The sequence below is a fragment of the Balaenoptera musculus genome, chromosome 15, assembly GCF_009873245.2.
Source record: "Balaenoptera musculus isolate JJ_BM4_2016_0621 chromosome 15, mBalMus1.pri.v3, whole genome shotgun sequence".
NCBI lineage: Eukaryota > Metazoa > Chordata > Mammalia > Artiodactyla > Balaenopteridae > Balaenoptera > Balaenoptera musculus.
In genome coordinates, this window is record NC_045799.1 from 3236050 (window position 1) to 3263049 (window position 27000).

Genomic DNA, 27000 nt, shown 5'->3' on the forward strand with positions numbered 1-27000 from the left:
TTACTGTGCTGCCCAAACCCCTTCCTCCCTCAAGTCAGTTGGGTTTCTTAGCTTTTCAGTCACTTTCAGCAGTTCCAACAACTTTACTTGGCTTCTGAAGATTCCGTCCTATTCCTTGTAAACTTTCATTTTCCTAAAGAAATCAAAGCTCACCCCACTGGGGCTGATGCTAGGACCTCTGCTCTCGCAGCTCATCTTCCTGGGACACTGCCCTGCCCCCTGGGAAGAGTTGGGAAGCCTGCCTACCCCATTCCTCATCTTCAGTGTGCATCGGACTTTCCAGGAGGGCTTGTTAAAGTACTGACTGCCGGGCCCCGATTCAGTGGGTCTGGGGATGGGGCCTAGGAATTTGTATCACTAACAACTTCCCAGGTCACACTGATGCTGCTGTCCAGGGACCACGGGGAAAAGCTATGTCAGTAGCTCTAAACTAGCTCTGTGGCTTTTAGACTTTAAGAAATATAATGCGAGCCCTGTAATATAAAATTTTCTAATAGCTGTGTATTTTACTACAATTCAAATGTTTTCTAATAGCCACATTTTAAGAAGTAAAAGGAAATAATGAAATTAAATTTTAAATATGCTTTATTTATCCCAATATACCCGGTACATCTCAAATATATCATTTCAACATGTGACCAGTAAAAAAGTGACTAATGAAATCTTTTCCCTTCTTTTATACTAAATCTTCAAAAATCAAGGGTGTGTTTTGACTGCAGCACAGCTCAGTCAGCTCTCACATACCAGGTGCTCAGGAACCATCTACCATCCCGTTGCTACCTTTCTGCAGTTCCAGGACCTCCCCTTGAAAATTCAGAGGCTGCTCTTGCACCCCTCCTGCCTTGAACCACTTCCCCCAGCGCCTCAGTGTGAACCCACTTTCTCTAATCTAGTGTTGGCCGCACACTGGAATCAGTCGAGGAGCTTTAAAACATCCTGATGCTGGGACCCTCCCCCTCCCCATGTTCTGATTTCAGTGGTCTGCGCTGCAGCCTGAGCAAGGAGATCACGTTAACTCTCTCCAGGTGATTCTGACACCCAGCTCTAACCGTCTGGGGAAGCTCCCCCCCTCCCCAGCAGGACTGTTAGCGCCTAAAGACTCTACCACCCCAAACCTGACCTGGCCCCCACAGCATCAGCGCCACCTGGAATGTCGTTAGAAATTCAAAATCTCCATATCCCATCCCAACCTGCCGTGTTAGAACCAGTGTTTTAATAAGATCACCAGCGATTCCTAAGTACAGTGAAGTCTGAGAAGCATTGCCTGAAGGAAGCGGCTTCTATTCCTCTTCTGTTCCCTCCACCTTGGGGTGGGCACGGGGGGAGGCCCCTGGAGCTCCCGGGAAGGGAGATGGAGGTTGTGCACAGGCTACTTGACTACAGGCTGCGTGTCGGATTCCAGCCCAGCGCTTACACCTGCTGCTCTGTAGCTGCGGAACTTGCTTCCCCTCTCGGAGCCACAACTTCCACAGCCATAAAATGAGGGAAATGGGCACGGTCAGAAGGATAAAATTCCAACCAGCAAAAGCATTTTGTTTGGTTAACAGTTTTCAAAAACCGAATTTATTTCTAATTTTTTTTTTTAAAAAAAGGAAATTTGACCTAAAATCTCAAAATTCTAGTTTGTCCTGAAAAATTAGGAGATCTGGCATCCCCAGGCCCATGTTTCCTACTTTCCTGTTTGATTCTCTAATGATGGTCAATTTCCCCATTAGAATGGAAGTTCTAAGAAGGGAGAGACCCTGCCTTATTTGCTCTTATTACCCCAGAGTCAAGAATTGGCCTCTGCACATAGTAGATTCTCAATTAATTATGTTGGATGAGTGAATGAGAACAGCAAAATGTAGTGTCAGACTTCCAGAGTGTTGAGGGTTGAACTGTGTCTTCCAAAAGGATATGTTCAACTCCTAACCCTGGTACCAGTGAATGTGACCTTATTTGAGTCTTTGCAGGTGTGATCAAATTAAGATGAGGTTATACCAGATTGGGGTGGGTCTTAGTCCAGTAACCAGCATCCTTGTATGGGGAGGGAGATTTGGACACAGAGAAAAAGACACAGACGAGAAGGCCATGGGAAGCTGGCGACAGAGATTGGAGCAACGTGTCTACAAGCCAAGAAACACCAAGGATCGCTGACACCACCAGAAGTAAGGAGAGAGACCTGGAGCAGATTCTCCCTCAGAGCCCCCAGAATGAACCAACCCTACAGACACCTTGGTTTTGGTTCTGGCCCCCAGAACTGTAAGAGAATACATGCCTGTCATAGGTACCCAGTTTGTTGCAGCAGCCGTAGGAAACTAACCCACAGGGGTTAACGTACTAGTTAGGAAGATTTGAAACAGGCTGATGAGGATTACCAGCCATGGAAGTGGGATAAGCAGAGTGTCACAGGCACAGTACACAAACTGAGTGTTCTAGCTTAACCATCTGCTTCTGTAAGAATGCTTATAATGGCTTTTTGGCTGTCCATAAGGAGAGGATGTTATTAAAAATTAAGTAACCCTAACGTATTGGCAAAAAGACAGTTCTAGTAGCACTGCTTTACCCTTGAAGATAGCAAAGGAGTCACTAAAACTGACTAAAACCTTTAAAAACTTGTGCACGGAAGGTGGCAGTGGCGGGGGAAACTAATTTCCTGTTAATCCCATAAGAAATCTACAAGAAAGCAGTAGCACCAGTCAAGAATTGCTGAAAAATCGAAGACAGAGTTGGAGAGGGGAAAAGTCTTCTTTCTGTGTAGGAATCTTATCTATTTATATCAAAATATGCTCAATTTCATAAGATACAAATACACTCAAGAAAATCACCTTTTTATCTTCCTTGTAACAATTATTTGTGGATCTTTATCTCAACACAGTCATCTTTACCTACTTATAACCTATGCATAGATGTGATTGTGTTTGGCATTTAAGATGTTTCTATATGCTCATTCGTGTCTACGAGTAAAGATCTTGTACATGTAATTTCAAGTAGCCATCATGTCAATGCCCTGTGGTGTGTTTATCCAAGGATATAAGTCTCAAGGCTATAACAAAAGGCTGAAAGCCCCTTACAAGTGCAGAAAATATCCATGACATTTCCTTTTTCCATTGTGATTCTGAGTCCCCCAGAAATTCTTAGCATCTTGCCAAAGAATAAATAGCACATAGGCCTCTCAGGCATCTTACAGAACTAAAGGTCTCAGATGTAGCTTTTAGGATAATAAATGGAATATAGAATAATAAACATAAAACAAACATGTGGTTCCTGTTTTTAAGTGGAAGGATTACAGTTGGCACAGATTTAGAGCCAGAAGTCAGGGTGATTAAGGAGCAGAGCATTGCAGCACAGTCATAAATTATGGAGGAGCATGTGAAAATGCTGCTTTTGAGAAAGCCAATTTGCTTGCACAAAAATGTAAAAATGTATGTTGGAGTCCCTGAAGCAGATGAGTTCAGTACTAGCAGCCTCACCACATCCTTTGTCTCGTAGGGAGAGAGGAGAGAGCTGAACAGGAGTAGACCCGGGGCCCAGGCCAGCATCTTATGATGCCGTGTGGGACCACTGGGGTGGCTGCCGAAGAGAGGGCAGCAAGTCTGCTGGGAAAGAGGCCCAAGGAGGCACATACAGCAAAGTAAAGGAGACCGTGTGAGCTGTGAGCAAAAGGGGGGTGGGAAGATGGCTGCCTGAAGCTGCCAAGGCCCTAAGACACCTGTCTGCTGAAGCAGCCTGCTCTGGACTCTGGGGCCACAGAGGGAAGAGACGACTGGCTGGTGGCACAGTCAAGTTGACACCTACCGGGACTTGAATCTGGGCTGCTCTGCTTCCAGGCTCAGAGCCTGCCAGCCAGGGAACCTCTCCTATGGTGCAGAGCGGGGTGACAAGGGGGTCTCCCTCCAGGACTTGTGAAAGAAGAAAGGAGTTGATCTATGCAAGGGCTCAGCCAGTCCCCGGGTGAGTGCTCCCTCCCTGGGCTTCACTGAAGCTTCTTCTCTGGGAATAAACCCGTACTTACTCAGCATCCCCAAACAGGGCTCTGTACCTGGCAACCAGAGGCCCCTTGAGGGACCAACATTCCCATTGTAAGGGGTCGTCTGCCTTGAGAGCTCCTCAGTGCTTCTTCTGCCTGTCTGTGGACTCCCTGAAATCTTTTCAGCCTTCAACAAATAAAATCGCTATTTATCCTAGAGCAATGAGAGATTCAGCAGCAAGTCAAAGTAGACTGACTATATATATATATATATATATATATATAGTTGCCCATGCCTTATTTTACAAGTAGGGATCCTTTTTAAATTTTAATAGATTTTATTTCTTAGAGCCATTTTAGTGTTACATAAAAATAGATTGGAGAGTACAGAGTTCCTATATATCCCCTCACTTTCCCACTCATCCCACAGTTCCCTCTATTATTAACATCTTGCATTAGTGGGGTACACTTGTTACAATCAATGAGCTAATATCATACATTATTATTAACTAAAGCCCATAGTTTACATGGGGATTCACTCTTTGTTTTGTACATTCTGTGGGTTTTGACGGTGTCTAGTGACATGTATCCACCCTGCTAGTATCATAGCTTCATTGACCTAAACTTCCTCTGTGCTCCATGTATTCATCCCTTCCTCCCCTCTGAGCCCTCGGCAACCCCTGATCCTTGTACTGTCTGCATAGTTTTGCCTTTTCTAGAGTGCCATATAGTTGGAATCATACAGTCTGTAGCCTTTTCAGGTTGCTTTCTTTCACTTAGCCATGTGCACTGATGCTTCCTTCATGTCTTTACTTTTTTTTCCCCTAATAAATTTATTTATTTATTTATTTATTTTTGGCTGTGTTGGGTCTTCGTTGCTGCGCGCGGGCTTTCTCTAGTTGCCGCAAGTGGGGGCTACTCTTTGTTGCGGCGCGTGGGCTTCTTACTGTGGTGGCTTCTCTTGTTGCAGAGCACGGGCTCTAGGCGTGCGGGCTTCAGTAGTTGTGGCATGTGGGCTCAGTAGTTGTGGCTCATGGGCTCTAGAGCACAGGCTCAGTAGTTGTGGTGCACGGGCTTAGTTGCTCTGCAGCATGTGGGATCTTCCCAGACCAGGAATCGAACCTGTGTCCCCTGCATTGGCAGGAGGACTCTCAACCATTGTTCCACCAGGGAAGCCCCCTCCATATCTTTTCATTGCTGAATAATATTCCACTGGGGAATACTGTGGATGGACCACTGTTTGTTTATCCCTCCACCTACCCAAGGGCATCTTGGTTGCTTCCAAGTTTTGATGATTATGAATAAAGCTGCTTTAAACATCTGTGTGCAGGTTTTTGTGTGGACATAAGTTTTCAACTCCTTTGCATAAATGCCATTGCACAGGATTGTTGGATCATATGGTAAGAGTAAATTTAGTTTTGTAAGAAACTGCCAAACTGTCTTCCAAAGTGACTGCACCACTTTGCATTCGCACCATCAATGAACAAGAATTCCTGTTGCTTATCTTACTTTTTAGGTGTAAAATTTATAAAGACTTCTTATGGAATTTTAAATTCCATAAGATTTTATTTATTTATTTACTTTAATGGAATAGTCATTAAAAACCTCTCCCTCACCCCCAACTTTCCACTCTGGTCTGATTCCACAGAAGTGATCACCTTACATCTATGTCTTTCCAAGCATTTTTACTATATGCTGTCAGCATACATAAGCTCAAAATTTACTACAATTCTATGAAAATTAAGGATTCAATTTAAACATTTTGACCTAGTGCAAGAACAATAATTTCTCTTCACAGTTTCTAAATCGGCCTGCACTGACCTGACAGGTACATTTGTGATACTAGAGAACTGCTCACATGGAGGAGCAGGGTCATTGTTGGCTCCCTCCCATGTGGCCACTGAGTCCTTAGCTGTTTCCTCTGCCCTAAGGTAAATGACTAAGACAATGGTGCCTCTTCCCTTAAAACCTTGGTCTTCAAGAGCTGGTCATTGGTGCTGATGCAGTCTCATGGTCCATCCCCCCAGATGAACCACTTGAAGAAGATGCTCTCAGAAGTGGACTTAAGATTGTTGCCTTTGCTTATATATTTTTATATCTAATATTTTGTGTGTCCTTACAGCTTCACATAATCATTTGCAGAAAGTATGGTAATGATGGGGTGTAACTGGCTTTCAAGGAAACAAAGTGACCTGAGGATTCACACTGGCATCTCAGCTTTCATTGCACACAGGAACACAGGCACACAGGCACACACGCACGCACACTGATTTTAGCATCTGCTCAGAGCGGAATGATGGGAGGATCTTTGTAGCAGGGATCACGTGAGAAACACTTGTTCTCTCAAGATGCTTCAGTTTGCTTACATCTTCAGCAGTTCCAGAGAATGCCCTTTCCTGCAAGCAAACATTAGTCAGTCCTAGGTGGTATTGTTAGTTGCGAAAAACAGAATCAAGGCTTTTGTTGTGGTTCAGGCAGCCTTTTTGTTTGTTTTCACATGTAATAGCTGTTTTGTATAAGTAGGTGATGATGCATTTCCTGAATCTCTTAGAGGCGTGTTTTGGCTGAAGCAGAATGATGAACGTGGACGTGGCCCACAATCTTTCTGCTTTTGGCGGTCATTCTGTTACAGCGCACAAATCAGGGACATAAACAAAGCCTTGTGCAATCATGACTCCTTAATCAACGGAGCCTTCACCACATTTGCTCCTTTGTCAATGGCAAATGTGTAGGTTATTGCCTTTCTGCTTTTTCATTCCATAAATACTTCTTCAATCCAATTCACTATGAGGTGAGTTTTGCAAGACTCCAAAATCTCCCAAGAAGCTAGCAAAGCAGAAACTTTTACACCACCACACTGTCAGATTTAGAAAGACTTCTGGTTATTTCCTTACACCCAAGCCTCTGATGCAGAAAATAAAAGAATCACATTTATATCACCCAACATTTTGTGTAAGCAGAATATAATTCAGGAAAAAAGTTTTTTGGTAACATGCTTTCAACAAGGAACTTGAGACCTAGGAGTCATGGCATGGGCAAATCTCAAAAATCCCTTATTGCCAAATACAAAAATGATTGGTTGTCCGTAAAAAATCATTTTGCAAGCTTTTATTGACCTGCTAGCCTCTATAGAATCAGAATATGCATATAAAGTCTGGGTTTGAAGTTTGAATGCTGAGAGGAAAATGCATTTTGATTTATTGTGTTTTCACTACCATTCAGTTCAAAATATTTTCTGATTTCCAATGTGATTTCTTCTTTGACCCATATATTATTTAGAAGTGCTTTGCTTAACTTCCAAACATTTGGGGTTGTAAATTATCTTTCTTAATGATTTCTAGCTTAATATACTCTATATGGTGGTAATTTTTTGAAATTAGTTGAGACTTGCTTTATATCCTAGCATATGATTAATTTGGTAAAGAGTCAATGTTCTCTTGAAATGAATGTGTATATTGCAGTGTTGGATAGATTGTTCTATTTATGGCATCAATCACATCAAGTCAGTTAATTATGTTGTTTAAATACTTGATATCCTTACTGATTACCTGTTTTTATCTGCTTGTTCTATCTGAGAGGAATGTGTTAAAATCTCTGCTTGCCATTTTAGTTTTGTTAATCTTATCTGCTTATATTTTGAGGCTATGTTATCGGGTGCATGCAGATTTAGAATTGCTATATCATATCTTCCTCATAGATTGAGCCTTTTACGATTTTTAAATGTCCCCATTGATGACTAGTAAGACTTCTTGCCTTAAAGTTTGGTATCTGTAGCTAGATAACTAGATGAGATTCTTTTGGATAGTCTTTGAAAATCAGTCTATCTATCTATCTATCTTCAAAGACTAACCAAAAGCAGATAATATATAGAGAAGGCCATATATATAGAGAGGATATATATATATATCCTTTCAACTTATTCATATTCTTATATTTAAGGTGTATCTCCTTATAAGAAGCACATAGTTATGTTTTTGTCTGACTAGTTTTGTTTTTTAATTAAAACATTTAGTATTTTACATTTAATATACCAAGCTACAGAATAGCTCCATTACCCCTGAAATTTCTTTATGCTTCTCCTTTATAATCAAACCCTCCCCTAACCCTTAACCCCTGAAAGCCACTGATCTCTTCCCTGTCCCTACATTTTTACCTTGTTTAGAAGGTAAAATGGAATCACACGGAATGTCACTTTTTAATAAATTTATTTATTTATTTTTATTTATTTATTTTTGGCTGCATTGGGTCTTCATTGCTGTGCACGGGCTTTCTCTAGTTGCGGCGAGATGGGGCTTCTCATTGCAGTGGCTTCTCTTGTTGTAGAACACGGGCTCTAGGCGCGCAAGCTTCAGTAGTTGTGGCGCACAGGCTTAGTTGCTCCACGGCATGTGGGATCTTCCCGGACCAGGGATTGAACCCATGTTCCCTGCATTGGCAGGTGGATTCTTAACCACTGCGCCACCAGGGAAGGCAATGTCACTTTTTAAATCTGGATTTTTCACTTGGCATAATGCATCTGATATTCATCCATATTGTTGCATGCAGCAATAGTTTCTATGTTTGTTTTGTTTTGTTTTGCTGATTAGTATTTCTTTTACAGATGTACCACAATTTACCGACTCATCATTTGATGGACACTTGAGTACTTTCCAATTTTTGGCAAATTTTCACAAAGCTGCTAAAAGCATACAGATTTTCATGTGAACGTAAGTTTTTATTTCTTTTGGGTAAATATCTAGGAGTGGGCTTGTTGGATCACATGAAAAGCATATGTTAACATTATCAGAAACTCCTAAACTATTTTTCAGAATGACTGAGCTATTTTGCATTCTCACTAACAATATGTAAGAATTCCAATTGCTCTGCATCTTTGTCAGGTTTTTTATTTTAGCCATTCTAATAGTTGTGTAGAGGTATCGCACTGGGGTTTTAATTTGGATTTCTCTAATGACAAATGATGCATTATTTGTCATCTGTTTAGCTTCTTTGGAAAAGTGTCTGATCAAATCATTTGCCTATTTTTAACATATGGAAATAAATTTTAAAGTTACTACACAAAACTAATTGTATTTCTATATACCAGCTATGAATAATTGGAAATCAGTATTTTTAAAACAATATCATTTACAATATCACCAAACAAATGAGGTGCTTTGGTATAAAGTTAAAATACTTAGGTATAAATCTAAAATATGTGCAGGATGTGTTTACTCAAAACTTTTATAAAACACTGATGAAAGAAATCAAAGATGACTTAATTGAATGAAAAGATGTAGTGTGTTTATGAATTGAAAGATTGACTATTAAGATGACAATTCTCTCAAATTTAAATTCAGTGCAAGCCTATTCAAAAGATTAGCAGAATTTTTATAGACATCCATAAGCTGATCCCAAGATTTATATGGGAAGGCAGTCAACTTTTGGTTTTATTGACGTTATTGATTTTGCTGTTTTCAATCTTATTGATATATGCTTTTATCTTTATTGCTTTTTTCTGTTTAAGATTAATTTGCTCCTTTTTTAAAGTTTCTTAAGAAACTAATGACGGAAGCTTAAATTATTGATTTGAGACCTAAAAGGAAAGACTTCTCACATACATGTTTGAGATGAATTGACCTTCCTTATTCAAGTACACAAGTAACAGCAGTGACTGTTTAAGAATCCACTGTATGTCAATGGCTGTCATAGTTACTTTATTTATTTATTTATTCATTGGCCACACCACACGGCTTTCACGATCTTAGTTCCCTGACCAGGGATCGAATCAAGGCCCATGGCAGTGAAAGTGCCGAGTCCTAACCACTGGACCACCAGGGAATTCCCAGTCCTGGTTACTTTAAATGTTCACTTTCCCAAAAGCTTTTAAGTGTCTGCTCTCTGCGATGTCTCACCAATATTCATTAGTGTGTTCATTTCTCATCAGAAGACTGATAGGATGTAGGAACTGAGACTTATAACAACTTGCCTATGTTGACGCAAGTGGAGAAATTGAGATTTGAACCTAATAATAACGAATGAAGTATTTTTTCAAGTCAGTGCATTGATTTGTTCTACAGATGCTGGTTGAGCACCCGGTCTGTGCCAGCACTGTGCTCAATCCCTGGGGCCACAGGGTGAATGAGAGCCTGTGATCCCTGCCCTCAGGAACTTTCAGTCTGTGAGGATACAGATGCAGGACACAATTACACCGACGGGTAAGGAGTTAGTGTCATCTAATCAATAGTTTGTACAACATTAATGTGGTTCTCTGCTTCCTAGGTTTATTTTGATGTTGCGAATCGCTTAATAGGACAAATTGTAGATAAATCCTTGATTTTCAACATCAGGATCAGCGATGTGAACGATCATGCACCCCAGTTCCCTGAGAAGGAATTTAACATCAGTGTGAAGGAGAACCACACTGCAGGTGTGCACGGCGGGGCCTCGGGGCTTCCTGTCCTCTCTGTTCCATGAAGGTTTTCCTGCTTGCCTAGTGACAGGGCACTTGGTCCTAGCTGTCTTCAGGGAGACTTTTCCCTGTTCACATCCCAAAGGTTGCAGGGTGTGGATTAGAGCAAAATGCTTTGAGGTCTGCAAGCCTCATTTTGTATTGGCAATGAAATGATGTGAAAATTGTCAGTTGGAAGAGGTGATACATAAATATCAATCTAAAATAAAGCCAAATGAATGAGGGAAGAAGCAGCAGAGGTGGGTGGTAGGATCCTGAATATCTCTGCGAATTTCTCATCTGTAAAATGGCAGCAAGATGGCATCTAAAATTTCAGAGCTATGAATCTGTGAGTCTTTAAATCCAAACCACCCTCACTAAAATGTGCATCTATTTTAATAACACAAAAGCATTACTTATTTTGCAAAACAGTCTCTAGGAAATTTGGAAAATTCCAAGAAACAAAAAGATTGAAATGGAAAGCATCTCTAATACTACCAATCAGAGGTAAGTACAATTAATGTTTTAGTTTATATTCTTTCAATATTTTTCTTTGCATTTTTTATGTGTGTGTGTATATACCCATGGTATGTTATATTTATATATGTGTATATATTCACAGATTTATACATATAATTACAAATGTGTATTCATATATCTACATGCTTTTTTTCATCCTTATGGTAGTACAAAATGTATATGTATATATCAAATATTTATAAATATATGGGCATGATTTTTTATATGTGCATATTTATGAATTTTCTCTTTAAAAATGCAATTTTGCTGTTTGTAACCTAACAGTATTCTCCTACAGCATCCTGTTGTGTCATATTTTATTTTATGGTATGCTTTAAGGTTTTTAACCAGACTTTTTGCCACCTTTTGCTATTTTTATAAAACATGCTTCAGTGAACATATCTGAGCTAAATGTGTGTGCCATTCAAGCATTTACTAAGCACAAATTCAGACAGGTAGAATTGTTGGTTCAAACTGCACACACAACTTAAGTGTTGCAATTTATCCGTCTCCCAGCAACATATGAGAGGGCTCAGTATACTGTTCATCTCTGATTATTAAGTGCTTGAACACACGATAGCTTTCTTGGCCATTTTTATTTCTTTTATCAGTTGCTTGTTCTTTTCTTTGTCCATTTCTGCTGGTGTGATTGTCACTTTTCTACTTATATATTAACAATGTGTATGTCTCTATCTGCCAATATGTATTTCAAATATGTTTTCCTGGTTTATCATTTCCTTTTAAATTTCGTTTATAGTTTTTTTTGCCACACTTTTAAAAATCGACGTACCAGTTTTGTCCTTTAAGCCTGCTACATTTGCAATCATGAAGAAAGTGTTTCTTGACCTTATGACTATTTATCCGTCTTTATTTTGTCCAGTATGTCTACAGCTTGACTTTGTATTTAAGTATTTAATCCACTCAATGCCATTTAGCAAAGAATCATCCTCCTAATGGTTTGATAGGCTGCCTTTGGCCGACAGTAACAATTTAAAAAATTCTGTCCAAGTCAACCTATTCTTCAGATGTTAACAGTGGATTTGGATCAAGAAAATACTCCAAATTCTCATGTCCTTTACTTCCTTGTTTCCCAAACACCGTTACTGAGAAGTGCTTTCTGGATTGACCGTATTAGTGGAGAAATATGACTGTCAGGGTGCTTAGATTACGAGGTTATACGCACTTTATTGTTTTGGAAAAATGAAATGGGTTCTCGCTCTCTGAGCCCCAGACTTAGGGTTTACGTTTGCAGTGAGAAACCTTTCTCTGTGGCTAACTGGCTACTGAAATTGCTAAAGTGGAATATTTCTGTATTAACGTTCCCCTTTCCTGTGTCTGAAGGGCTTGACTTTCCTTTTCCTCTCCACTTAGACTACTCCTCGGCTTGCATTAGTAATCAGAGCGGAGGATTGTGGAGGACCACTGTTGTCATCCACGGCCACGGTTCACATACGTGTGCGAGACGGCGACAACCACATGCCACGTTCAGCCGGGACAGTGTAAGGCGCCTGCGCGGCCTCGGCTTCTAAGTCCCCACACGGATGGCCTCCACGTCCTAGGCTTGGTTTTGCTGAGGGAATTCCCCATATCATCCAAGATGTGTGCAATGCCCCAAAATAACATAAATTAGAATCAAGATGTCAACTACATTGATAGAGAACCAGTTAATAACAGTCACGTGAGCTTACATTTTTACTATTTTGTGCCAGAAACTGTGTTCAGAGCATTTACATGGATCCTTAGGTTCTTACTGGTTGGAGCTGCTGCGTGATTTCCATTCTGCAGGTAAGAGAACCGAGGCTCGGGGAGGACAGAGGATCCCTGCTCCATCCACGTCAGGGGTTCTCAGTTTCCACACTGTTGACATTTGGGGCTGGGGGAAGGGTACGGGGGAGGGGAGGGGAGGCTGCCCAGTGAATTGTAGGGTGCTGAGCAGCATACCTGACCTCTACCCACTGGATGCCAGTAGCACCCCCGGTTGTGACAACTGAAAATATCTGCAGACCTTGCAGAACTGGCCCTGGGTGAGAAGTCTGGGCCTGAGCTTTGCACACAATGTTTAGAGCTCTGAAATAGGAAAGATGGGTAGGTGGGTTCGGGCCTGGCTTTTCCCAGCTCACCTGATTTATACATATTGGGTTCCACACAAGATTTCACATGCCACTAGGTCCTCAGGCTTGAAGAAAGTGTTGACACCCACTGTTCCCATCAGTCTGGAAACACCATACCACTTAAAATATGGAAGATTGCTAAGAGAGAAAATAAAAACCAGTCATGATCTACTTTCAATTTCTTAATTTTTCATTCTTCCATATGAGCTCCCTGGTGATGGGATTTTTGCTGTCTTGTTCACAGCACCTAAACCAGGATCTGGTACACAGTAGCCTTTGTTGAATAAATAAATGCTACAATTATTTTTTTAAACTGTCATTTAAAAAAATTAATTGTATAGGCCAAAGTTGAAATGTTTTCAATGAAAGCACCTCACCTAACAGTATATAATAACTGAAACATATTTATTATGTTTGAGTCTTGTTTCAAAATCCTTCTCTGGCTTAGTAAAAAGCTGTTCTCCCAAAAGTAGGGCTGGAAAAAATATACGCTGTTATTTTGATGTGCTCATCTAGAGAAATTATCTTGTCACCAAAAGTGTTGAATAAGGAGCTATTTGAAAGACCTATTATATGTTAGAAAAATGATCATCTTAATTGAAATAATCATAAGAGCTCTATTTTAGGAGAAGAGTTAGATTTTTTTAGGCAGCATAAACTAAGGTATGTATTATTACTTTAAAAATTCTTTAAAAAGTAGTGCATCACGTTGAATTGAAGGGTGCTTTTAAAGTTACTCAGCTATTCAGTTATTCAGACACCAAGTCACAGGGAGCAGGGAGGAGATGTTTGTTACTGATGCTGGTTCTGCTGTAACAGGCAGAGTTTCAGATCCTTAGGGGTCAAGTTCAATCACAAGAGAAATATCCAGGTTGTTGTCTCCAAGGCCTATGTTTTCTTTCTTCTTTCTTTTTTTTCTTTTTCAATTGCGTTTCTTTTTCTCCATGACACTGAAATGATGATTGCTTCTGTCAGTATAACATTTAGATAGTGGAAGGCCGAGCCAGCCAGGGCGTGTTATGTCTTGAGGTCCAAGATGGTGATTCTCCATTTACGTCAGCATGGAGAGTGAAGTTCAATATATTAAATGGCAATGAAGAGGGACATTTTGACATTTTGACTGATCCTGAGACCAATGAAGGGATTTTAAATGTTATCAAGGTAAATGCATCCCCGCAGGTAGCTGTGGATGTTGCGGCCCTTTCTGTAGGATTCCTGACAATGAAATAGGCGCCAACAGTGGTGATGATCTGTGTTCCGACCCCCATGGCCAGTGAGGAAGGCAGGGCTGCACAATGATTTCTGCCATGGACCCTCAGCCCTTTTGCCTTCATGGCTCCTCCCACCAAAATTATACATATCAATATTAAAGATTTTTTTAATTTTTTAAATTAATTTATTTTTGGCTGCGCTTGGTCTTCGTTGCTGCGCGCGGGCTTTCTCTAGTTGCGGTGAGCAGGGACTACTCTTCGTTGCGGTGCGTGGGCTTCTCATTGCAGCGGCTTCTTTTGTTGCAGAGCATGGGCTCTAGGCACGGGCTGCAGTAGTTGTGGCACGCAGGCTCAGTAGTTGTGGCATGCGGGCTCTAGAGCGCAGGCTCAGTAGTTGTGGCGCACAGGCTTAGTTGCTCCGTGGCATGTGGACCAGGGCATGTTTGAGCCCTTCCCGGACCAGGGCTGAAACGCATGTCCCCTGCATTGGCAGACGGACTCCTAACCACTGTGCCACCAGGGAAGTCCCTTAAAGATTATTTTTGATATGACATTACTCCAACATTAAATTTTTTTGTTTTAGACAAAATTTAATAGATTTATATAGTCCCTAACATTTTTTTTTTCCTGTTGTGATAAAAGCACTTAAAATATTTTCTCTAACCCTATGAGTTCATTGTTTTTCCTCCTGGGTTTGAAAGAAATTAGAACATTTGCACGGACCCGTAAAAATATTGTGGGCTCCTGGCAGTTTGCCTGCTGTGCCTAGTGGAGAGTTGGCCCTGCAGTAAAGTATTATTATCTCATTTACTGATAAGGAAACCGAAGCCCAGAGAGGTTGGGTTGTTTTCAGGAAGTCACACAGCTGGAATAGCGGTTCAAACTGGGGCAGTCTGACTCCAGTGCCTTTAGTCTTAATTGCTCTCAGTAGACCCTAGAATGACCAGTGCCTCTGGTGCAGTGCAGGTGAGTCAACCTGGGGGTCAGGTTCAAAGGCAGACCTGAGTTAGTAGGTCTGGGGTGGGGCCCGTTTCTGCCTGTCAGCGTAACAAGCTCCCAGGTGATGCCGATGGGCCACATCCATCCTGTGAATAGCAAGGCTCTGTGGATTCTCTACACCGGATGCCTGGGGCTGAATTGCCCAAATATTCCAAGTCTTTCAATCCTTTTAAGTCACTGACCACTTTGTACCCTGAATAGCTATGATCATTAATATCTGTATTTCCCTAAGCTCCCCTAATTTTTTTGCAGTAGAGTTGTCACATTAATGTTTTATTAGGTTATGGTTTTTGTTGCATTTTTCATTACCCTCTGATGGATGGTGGCTCTTTTCAACCAGGAGGGGGGAGGGGAAAAAAAGAACTCCATAAATGATCTGAAAATGGGCTGACGACTGTCTTTTGATCGTTATCAAAGACGATGTAAATAATAAATGAAGCACAAAAGCCACAGGCGCTGGGTTTGCAGTGACACGCGTGCTGAGCAGACTTCCTCTGGCCAGCAGAGCTGCGGGTGCTAATGCAATCTTCTCTCTGCGGCGGCCGCCTTTGGACTGTGAGACTCAGCCAGTGCGGAGCCTGGTCGTGGCCGTGGAGAACGAGGCGCCGCTCTTCTCCTGCGAAGGGGGCGGCTGCAGAGGCCCCGCAGGCTGCGGCCAGCACCACCGTGAGTGTGCAGGTGGCCAGCGTCAACGACCCGCCCGCCTTCCACCCCGGGACCTTCACTGTCAGTGAAGTCAATGGCGCTGGGCCTGGGACTCAGGTGGGAATTTTTAATGCTACGGATCCGGACAGAACTGCCAGCCGGATAAGGTGGGGAGACAGGAGCGGGACGGGTGGTGGGTTATGCAGAATTAGCCACATGCCCCAGAGGATTCCTGTTGGAAATTAGCTCCTTTCATGTGCTCCTGAGGACGACTCCATTCCAGTTATGAAAATACCAGAAGCCACCCCAGAACACACCTTCCCCAGGTTCAATGCCTTCTTGTTTCTATAGCGGTCTCTGACCCCCAAAGGTGGAATCCACTTGTCCATTTCCTTTGCATTTAGCACAAAATTCTTTTACAGTTTTTTCTTGTATTAAAAGAATGTGTTATGCATTTCTAGTTCCCCTTTATCAAAGGTTCTAAACTGGCAGCCCTCTGGCTTCTGGGCAACAGAAGTGTTTTCTTTTTCATTGTGGTAAAATGTATGTGAAGTTTACCACTATCAGCATTTTCAGGTGTGTAGTTCGGGAACATTAAGTACATTCAGATTGTACTTCACAGTGTACCCTCACCACTGTCCAGGTGCAAAATCTTTCCATCCGTCTCTTTTCATCTTCCTGAACTAAAACTCTGCCCCCAGAAAGCAATAACTTCCCGTTCCCCCCACCCCCAGGACCTGGCACTACATTCAACGTTCTGTCTCTATGAATGTGACTGCTCTAATTATGTCATATAAATGGGATCACACAGGATTTGTCCTTTTGTGATGGCATATTTCACTTAGCATAATGTCCTCAAGTTTTACCCATGTTCTAGCATGTGCCCCAGAATTTCCTTCCTTTTAAAGCTGAGTAATATTCCATTATATGTATATACCACACTTTATCTATTCATCCTTTGATGGACACTTGGGTTGCTTAGTGTTTTGTTTTTAAAAACAAAGTTTCCATAATCCCCAAGAAGGTGGCAGAGTGGGAAGCACCAGGAGTCTCTCTCCCCATCCAGACAATTGCGCTGGCAGAATCTGTCTGATGTACCTATTTTGGAACTCAGGAATCTGTTGAAGGCTTGCACCTTCCAGGGGAAGGCAAACTGTAAACTGTGGTTAATTTTGGTCCATTTCAGCTCTTAGCACAGTACCTTCCCCAGCGGCTACCCTTCCCCACCTCCAGCCCCACGGAAGGCAGCTGTGCATGTGTCCCTGGAATCGTGCACACTGCTTGTGGGAGCCGGGGTGGGCAAAAAATTAACAGAAGTTAATTCCCTTCTTATCGGTAATTACTTTATATATATAAAGATTAAACTCTCCAATCAAAGGACCGAGATTGGTAGAATGGATAAAACACATGATCTGACTCTATGTTGTCTTCAAGAGGCTTTCTTGAGATCCAAAGACACAAACAGGTAACCTAACACCATATACAAAAATTAACTCAAAATGGATCAAGGACCTAAATGTAAGACCTAAAATAAGACAACTCTTAGAAGAAAACATAGGACAAAAGCTTCACAACACTGAATTTGGCAACGATTTCTTGGATATGACACCAACGGCACGGATAACAAAAGAAAAGATAGTCAAATCAGACTTCATGAAAATGGAAACATTTTGTGCACCAAAAGACACTATCCACAGAGTACAAAGCCAGAATGGGAGAAAATATTGGCAAGTCATATATCTGATAGGGGATTAATATGCAGAAAATACAGAGAACTTCCAAAACTCAACAAGAACAAGAACAACAACAAAACCCGTGATTCAAAAAAGGGCAAAAAACTTGAATAGACATGTCTCCAAAGAAGATATACAAGTGGCCAATAAGCACATGAAAGATGCTCAACATCACTAATCATCAGGGAAATGCAAATCAAAACTACAGTGAGATACCACTTCATACCCAGGAGAATGGCTACCATAAGAAAAACAGAAAACAACTGTTGGGGAGAACGTGAAGCAATTGATACCCTTGTGCACCACTGATGAGAGTGTAAAATGGTACAGCCTCTGTGAAAAACAGTATGGCAGTTCCTCAAAAATTAAAAATAGAATTATCGTATGAGCCAGCAATTCCACTTCTGGGTATATACCCAAAAGAACTGAAAACAGGGTCTCAAAGAGTTATTTGTACACCCACACTGATAGCAGCATTATTCACAATAGTTAAAACGTGGAAGCAACCTAAGGGTCCACTGATGGATGAATGGTTAAGCAAAACGTTCTCTATACGTGCAATGGAGTATTATTCAGCCTTGAAAAGGAAGGGAATTCTGCAACATTCTACAACATGGATGAACCTTAAGGATATTGTGCTAAGTGAAATGTGCCCATCACAGAAAGAAAAATTCTGTGTGATTCCACTTATAGGAGGTACTTAGAGTAATCAAAAATCATAAAGACAGAAAATATATTGCCAATTTCTAGGGGCTGGCAGGAGGGGAAATGGAGAGTTATTGTTTAATAGGTACAGAGCTTCAGTTTTACAAGATTAAAAGAGCTATGGGAATGGATGGTGGTGATGGTTGCACAGCAATGTGATTTAATACCACTGAAATGCACACTTAAAAATGGTTAAGGTAGTAAATTTTATGTTATGTGTATTTCACTGTAATAAAAAAGAAAAAAATAATAAAGCTGCCGTCATTTAAATATCAAGAGATTAAGCTAACAACCCGAATTATCTGGATGTTCTTGAAAAAGAGGAAGATTCGGCATCACTGGGTCTGTGTCCCACGAGGTCACGATCATCTGGGGCATAGAGAGGGTCCTGCATCATGTCCCTTCCACCTCTCACTCAGCGGCTGGCCCCAATCCCCATCTGACCAGTTCGCTCATTTCTGCCACCTGCTAGGACCCTCGCGGGCACGAGAGTTTGAGATTCTTCCTTAGAGCAATGCTTCTCAACTTAACCATTGAGAAGGACCATATTTTGCTTCTTTTAATTTCCAATTCACTGTGGAGTAATAATTTTATAAAATATTAAAAAATAAGTTACAAAAAATGATTATGTGCTTGGGGGTCTCAGTAATGCCACTGACTATAAAAAATCCCCCAACACTTGCTCTGCTATTGTCTAGCAATAGTTTCTGCTATTGTCTCATTGTGGGCAGCTAACCAAGAGCTCCAGAACAGCACAGGTCCACGCAGGTGCATGCTGAGTTAGAATAAGAATCACCTGGAGGGCCTGTTAAAATGCCCTTTGCTGGGCCTCACCCTTGTGGTTTCTGATTAAGAGGTCTGGGGTGGGGACTGAGATTTGCATTTCTAGCAAGTTCCAAGGTGATGCTGCTGGTCCCTGGACCTTGCTTTGGGAACACCCATGTAGAGCCTGTATCTGATTCAGTGCTGTATTCCCATCCCTACAGTATGGTTGGTCCCTTTAAAAACCATGACCTGTCAGCTATCAGAGAGATAGTTACTGACCTTTTCCAAAGCCTTTACACAACATGAAAGAGAAGACGCGGAAACTCCCTTTCTCTGGCCCTTTGGTGAGAGCTGCACCTTTTCTGTGTTTGCCTGTGGGTACAGGCCTTTCCTTCTGCAGGTCCTTTAGGAGGAACAATAGCTGTGCTTGGCATCCCGGCTTGGTTCCAATGGCTGCCTTCTTTTTTTTTTTTTTAAGGGTTTTTCTTTTTTTATAAATTTATTTATTTTATTTATTTATTTCTGGCTGTGCTGGGTCTTCGTTGCTGTGCGCGGGCTTTCACTAGTTGCGGTGAGTGGGGGCTACTCTTCATTGGGGTGCTCGGGCTTCTCATTGCGGTAGCTTCTCTTGTTGCAGAGCACGGGCTCTAGGCGTGCGGGCTTCAGTAGTTGTGGCTCGCGGGCTCAGTAGTTGTGGTGCACGGGCTTAGTTGCTCTGCGGCATGTGGGATCTTCCCGGACCAGGTCTCGAACCCGTGTGCCCTGCATTGGCAGGAGGATTCTTAACCACTGTGCCACCAGGGAAGCCCCCGGATGGCTGCCTTCTGATTCCAACAGGTCTTGGGGAATTCCGGAAGGCTAGGTGTGCCCGCCCATTAAAATGGCATCAGGTGTGCACAGGTGAGGGAGGATGTAGACGACCACGTTGCCTGACTGGATTGCCCACGTTTGAATCCTTTGGGCTCCAGGGTAATAAAGTCCTGTGCTTCTCTGCAAGGGCAGGCTGGTTTTAACATTAAGCCACCAGCACCTGCAGGCAACTGAAGATTGGCTCTTTTCCAGGACGAAATGTTTTCCCTAAGGTGGACAGAGTTACGTGCAGCCCGACAAGGAAAGGGCTCTCCCTGTTCAGTGAATACCGATTTAACACTGTAGTCTGGCCTCAGATCCCTGGGCCTTCGTCAGATTTGTGAACACTCCTAACTTCCTAAATTCACGATAGGAATTGTGTCTGCTGTGATATATTTGGATTTGTCTCTCTTGATGTAAAGTGTTAATTTTAAAAATTGCATGTGTTTTCTTCTACAAGATACGAACTGGCTTATGATCCGGCAGATTGGGTCAGTGTAGATGAGCTCTCAGGGGCGGTAATCACCAGGAAGCAAGTTGACCGCGAATCCCCTCATGTGAGTGACAGCTTTTACATGATCATCGCTCGTACTTGTTGATGATGGTAAGGGTTGACCCAAAATTGTCAGGGGAGTGGGGATGTGTTTTCTTGCTTCTTGAGGGAAAATGACATGGGTGAGTGTCTTCAGAACACTGGGGAAAATATAAAATAAACCTTTTTATTACCGTGCATCCATACTGGTGATTATTTTTGATGATAATTCTTGAAATAGCAAACTAGGGGGCTCTGCCATGGAAAGAGGGGCAGCATTCATTCAGAGACGATGAACCTGATTAGGGCGCTGCCACCGTCCCAGCATCTTTTTCATCTGTTCATAAGACAACTCTCTAGCTCTTTGTCAAAGCCAACTGCATATGAAAAACATTAGCACAGTTTCCCTGTACTTGGACCAGCTTATAAGCTCATGTAAATGTGACCGTACAGGACAAATTTGTTATAAACCAGGATGCGTGGTCTCATGAGCATGTTTTAACACTTTTCTCTATAATCTCCCAAGGCTGGATTTCTAAACCTACCAAAGCATAAAGCTGAATAAATAAAAAATTTCAAATAACTTTAGTGATTGTATTTAAGGAAAATCTGTAAATTAAAACCCAGGTTCCCAGGGCTATGTGGTTGTATATCCCATTTGTATAATTAACCGTAGAATGTTGGTTAGGGAGATATCAAATCTGTGTTCCTAATTGGTCTTAGGTGAGGAGGGCTCTGTGATTCTGTTATGGATGGTTTCACGAATGGCACTTTTTTCAGTGGAATGGCTTTAAAAAATTAAGCTTTTATTTTGAGATAATTGTAGACTCACATGCAGTTTTTAGAAATAACGTAGTGGGATCCTGAGTACCCGTTGCCCAGCGTCCCCCAGTGGTACCACCTTGCGAAACCCTAGTGCAGGCTCACGACCAGGATTACAAGATGCAGCACCAGTCCAGGTGCAGACTTTTTCATCACCACGTCACACCCATCCCCCCTCCCTGGCCCCCCGAACCCCCTGACCCCCGACCCCCAGCCTCCTGCCTTAACACCTTGCATGACTGATGTTTTAATCTACTCGATGATTCTACATTCTACCTCATTCTACAAATGATGAGAAGGGGCAAGTGTTTTGTTAACTTATCCTGCCCAGATATTCTGAATTTTCAAAAAAGCAAGAAAACAGATTGAGCCCCTGCAGGAAAGCTTATGACTTCGAAAGGGAAACGGCCTCAGTGTTTCCGTGGAGTGGTTCTTTTCCCAGAGGCTGAGAACGCTAATTTCCCAGGGGTCTGTGTGCATGGAGCAGCCTCTTTAGTTAATCAGCAACCCTCCTGGAATCCCCCGCCACAGGTGTCCCGCCGCGGACGGGGACGGGGACCATCCTGCTCTTCCTGTGAGACACCAACGACAACTCGCCCGCCCTCCACACACGGCCTCGATACCTGGAGGTCTGGAGTCTGCAGGAGGCAAGCCCCTCCCCATCGAGGCGGAGGATGGGGACCAGGAGCCCTACTCCGACCCGTTCACCTTCAAAGTGGACAATACCTGGGGAAACACAGAAGACACGTGGAAACTGGGGGAAAATCATGGTGAGTATTCGCATTGGTCGGGGATAAAGGACGGAAAAAGACAGAAACCTGACTTCCACAGACTTAAGCAAAAGAGGAATGTGTTAGCTATGTAACCGGGAAAGAGGCCAAGTGAGCCTGTGTCCCAGCAGAGCTGGGGGCTCCGAGGACTTCCTGGAGAAGGCAGCTCCGGACCTTGGCCCTGCCTTTCTCTGGGTCCTTTCATCTTCAGGCAGGCTCTCCTCTGGAGGTGGCAGGGTAGCAGCTGGGAGTCCCTGGGACTCATCCTGGCACCTGGCAGGAAGGTGTACCTCACTGCAAGGCTTGACTTACCTGTCCTGCTCAACATCGTGGGTGGGGAGGGCAGATGTGCTGATTGGCTGGTTCTGAGCCCACACCTGGATCTGGCTGGGATCTGGGCTTAGCCTCTCTTGACCCACACGGCCTGAGAGTTCAGGAAGTGTGGGCTCCCCCGAAGGAAAGTTGAGGTGCTTTTACCAGGAGGAACCACCGGCATCCAGTGTCAACATCCTCCTCTGTGCTTCTATTAACTGGTCTCTAGGATGTAACCTGTTTTTTAGTTGAAACTGTGAGTCCATGTTTACAGTTCCCAGACCCAGAGTGTGCCGTAAAGCATTGAAACTTATCCCAAAAGAGGTCTGGGCTTCCGGGAGGTGATCTGCAAGCCCTCGGAATACCCTGCCTGATAAAAGTGTCTCTGTTTACCTAGGGGAGGGGATCTTGTGTCCATCAATAGGAACAATGTGATTTAGGGTGTGGCCTTTGGGTCATGTAAGCGTGTGGGTGTCAGTTAATCAGCCATGTGGGTGGCTAACCAGTTTTACAAGACCAAGTTCTGATAAGGACCCTGGACACAGGGCTCGGCGAGCTTCCCTGGTTGGCAGTATTCCACGCATCTTGTCACTCATGGATGCCGGGAGGTAACGTGGTCCTGACTCCATGGGCAGGAGAACTGGAAATTCTGCATTTGATACTTTTCTAAACTCTGCCCCATGTACTTCCTCCCTTGACTGATATGAATCCATATCCTCTCAGTGTAATAAACCCTAGCCATGCGTATACAGTGTTCAGCCAGTCCTGAGTCCTTCTAGAGAATTATCAGCCGGAGGGTGTTCTTGGGAACCCCTGCACTTGCAGCTGGTGTCCGAGCGAGGGTGCTTCTGGCGACCCTAACTTCATGCAGAGCCTTGGCACATGGGAGGCACCTAGGAAATACCCACCGAGCAGCTGAACAAATGCACAAGTCAATGCCGCTAAGGTCCCTCTCCCTCTGCAGGTCGCTCAGTGGAACTTTTAATGCTGAGAAGCCTCCCACGTGGTGACTACTTGGTGCCGCTTTTCATCGGAGACAAACAGGGACTCTCCCAGAAGCAGACTGTCCATGTGAGGGTCTGTTCCTGTCCCGGTGGGTTCACATGTGCAGAGCCCTCCGTCGCGGGAGCCGGGCTCCTCCAGGGGGTGCTGGCCTCTCTCTGTGCAGCGTTCATAGCTCTGGCAGGTCAGCAGATACAGGAGCTATCCTGGGAATGCGGCTCCTCTCCCCAGGCTGTGAGCCAGGGGGATGAGTCCTCGGGGGTGGGGAGCAGATGATGGCCGAGGTCAGCGGGATGCCTTTGGGAATAACCCCTAGGCTCGTCAGAGTCCCAGACTCAGATCAGAGGTTGCCACCCTGGTCAGAAGTGCTGCCTGCCTGGCAAAGGCAGCTTCTACTTAGTACACAGCAACTTACAGCCATGGAACCTAGAGATGGACACTGTCTAAGGGAGACTGTATGGTTTATCATAGCTGAGGGCAGCAATGAACACAAGCTCCCAGGGTTGGCAAAGGCTAACAAGGAAGCTCAATTTTCAAGGAAATAATAAAATATTACTGGTCACACGGTATTCATCAGTTCAACAAATAGTTATCTCGCACCTACTCGTGCCCCAAGCTGTGCTAAGTGCTGTGGCTACAAAGATGATGAAGGTGCACGTGACCCCTGAGTTCATGGCTGAGTTACAAGTTAGCAGCACAGGATCCTGTTGGAACCTCTGATCTAGATGAGCTTGTGCACCTCGTTTCCGCCTTTCTCTCATCACAGCCGCTCTGCTTTTCCCGCTGAGATGCAATTTTGTGTCTGAAGCCAGAGGCAGGGACGCTCTATCCCACGTGAGGAAGGCATCCAGACCCTGATCACGTGGAACGACGAGAGCGGAGCCGCCCCTGTCCAGGTAGTGGAACTCAGTGCTTGTGTTTCATGTCGATGCGAGTTAGGCACGGCCGTACTGTTCTCACTCACGGTCCTTTCTCATTTCACCATCTCACCATATTTGAGTAGCAAATGGGAAAGAAAGTCCTGTGAAAATTGTCTAACCTCACAAATTGATTTATTGTTTTAGGGCATTGGTTCTCAACTGGGGGCGACTTTGCCCCCCCATTCCCCCCCCCCGCCCCCAGGGGACAGTGGGCAGTGTGGAGGCATTTTGGTGGTCACGACTCAATTGGGAGTGCAGTGGGGGGTGATGCTTTTGGCGTCTGGCGGGTAGAAGCCGGGGAGGCTGCTGAACATCCTGCCGGACACAGGACGGTCCCCGCAACACAGAAGTCACCGGCCCGAGTGTCAGCAGTGCCAAGGCTGAGAAACCTTGTTTAGGAAAAATGACTTTTGTCAGGTGGAGTTTCTCTGCACGGAAAACATGCTATGCTCCCTAATTAAGTGAGCCCACGCTGGCTTCTTGGCCGTGGTGTGGGGTGAAGTAGGCAGAACCCACGCATGCAGCCTCGCCAGCAGAGGTAGAGCAGAGAGCCCACTGGCCCTGCGGGGACAGCCCTGGGCCCGTGTCACGGTGGGCGAGTCATTTCCGCGCATCCTCAGCTGTGAGCCAGGGAGGGTGAAACCAGCCTCACAAGTCGGTTACGGGTCAAGGAAGACGAAGCCATGACAGCACCTCGCAGCCTCTAACACAAGGTGGAATCAGCCAGCTTTTCTCACCTGCCGCTTCCGATCCTGGCCCTGCCTTGGCTGCATCGCCCTGGTCACCAGCTGGGCCGTGAGATACAAGCACGGTGAGCGCTCCTGTCTGTCTTCACTCCACTCTGAGCTAAGGCTGGTTGGTCCGAAAGGCGAAAGCCAAGAAATGTCAAAAGGGAACACTGTCTTTCACGCAGAAGATTCAGGTTGCCTCATCTGCTGTTGTCTGAGACCTTTACCTTCGGTTTTCTCCTGGAATGAAGAGACTTAGTGAGATGATTTTGGGAAGAGAGAGTCCAGGTGACTTTGGTCCCTGGCTCGGATAAATAGGGAGATATTCTAAAAGATGATTGGTGGTTGGAGAAGCTGGTGGTTGACCAAGACTCCTAGGGTTCTGCCCACATTTTCTCTCCTCTGTTGGCACAAAGGAAGGGGAAGTAAGAGCCTTGGACCACGTTGAGGATGCACATACCTGTAAGTCCGTGTCTGTGCAGGTCGGCGTCCAGCCCTCCCTGTCGTGGAGACAGGAAGGCAGAGGCATGGTCCGAACTATCTAGATAGTTGGATTCCCAGAAGGAATGCCCCCTGCCCCCAGCTATGTGAATAGCAGCTACCTGTTTTGATTTGTTTGTGTAATTTTAAGAAGGAAACCATCCTGACAAACAACAGTGCTTTGTGGGACAGATACAATCCCCTGCCTCAGGCAGTTCTACTCTGCTCTGATGCGCAACCATCCAGGAAAATGGGAAGAGCTCCTGAGCCAAGGGGCTGTGCTTAGCCCCCCACTTGGTGGGTGGAGCTGAGGCTGCCCAGCTGGAAGGAGGCCCGTGGGGAGGGCGTCTCCCCAGGCACTGGCTGAGGGCACTGCCAAGGTGGGAGAGGTGCTGGTGATGCCTGTTCTTGTTGGCCAGCTGCTTAGTGGTTGTCTTTTTGGGAAGGAGGAGCAGCTACAGAAGCAGAGTGTGTGGAAGGGAAGCTTGGTCATTGCAGGGCTAGGCCAGGCAGGTTGGAGGGGGTCTGGTGGCACTGACCAAGGGCCGGCTGTCAGAGGGACAAGAGCACCCAATCCAGGACAAGGGGCCTCTAGCTCGTCTTGTCCCAGAAGATGTCCTTCCTCTCCTCTGCTACTCACAGCCCAGGACACACCCCCGTTCCTGCCACAGTATCTTAGGGCTCTGAGAACGGGGATCCAACAAAGCTGGGTTTAGGTTCCCAAACTGTGTCTTATCAGATACAGAATCTAACCAATCCTTGACTTTCATATATAAAGTGAACTCAATGATGTTCTTTTTCTCTCAGGCTTATTGGACAATTTAATCAAATAGCACATGTAAATTAGTAATTACTGGTACACAGTAAACAGTGGCTGCTACTACTAGTATTATTAACAGTAATTACCAATTATGTCTTTGTAGCCATTGGTAAATAAGGCTACCCCAAAGTGTCCACGCTTCTCCGTTATCCATCTCCGTTAGCCTGAATATACCAGCCTGCATTCACACACCGGGGACATTGTACACTCCTGGGAAGACTCCTTCATCCTGGATGCCATCACTGATTCCACCAGCCTTGTCCTATTCTGCCGCTGGACGTCCCCAGTCAAGAGGGTCTGCAAGATAGCATAGGGGCCTGCCCTCTCTGTGGGGAAGCTGGTGAGCTCTTAGAAAAAGAAATCCAGCACCCATCAACTTTGGAGTCCCTCAGTGAATATTTGTTGAATGAGGAATGGATAAGGCGGCACACAGCACTGCCCAACCGCGGTAACCCCAAGAGCCTTCACTGTGAGTCTTAGAAGAGGATGAGAACAGGCTTTTAGATGCCGAGGCCCTAGTGAAACAAGGCTTTTGGTTTTGTCGGTTGGTTTTTGTTTTTACCATCACTTTACGTGAAACGCTAAACAACAAGGAACTCCACTTCCTAGCCAGCAATTACAAAAGCATCCCCTCCCCAAGTATGTCCTCTTGCTTTATAGGGCAGGTGTCTTTTCCAGAGTCTGGGTGCTTTCTGTGATGG

At 44.2% G+C, this 27000-nt stretch overlaps 1 protein-coding gene across 1 annotated transcript in view; it reads left to right on the forward strand.

The window, feature by feature from the left end:
• Window positions 1-27000, forward strand: part of CDH26 (cadherin 26) — a 73684-nt gene that overhangs the window by 25341 nt on the left and 21343 nt on the right. The window contains 13 exon segments of the mRNA XM_036825156.1: window positions 10208-10359; window positions 11905-12067; window positions 12267-12392; window positions 13994-14166; window positions 15761-15859; window positions 15861-16028; window positions 20374-20506; window positions 20508-20517; window positions 21799-21897; window positions 21900-22037; window positions 23314-23535; window positions 24118-24156; window positions 24159-24247. Coding sequence (XP_036681051.1) covers window positions 10208-10359; window positions 11905-12067; window positions 12267-12392; window positions 13994-14166; window positions 15761-15859; window positions 15861-16028; window positions 20374-20506; window positions 20508-20517; window positions 21799-21897; window positions 21900-22037; window positions 23314-23535; window positions 24118-24156; window positions 24159-24247 — 1611 coding nt within the window.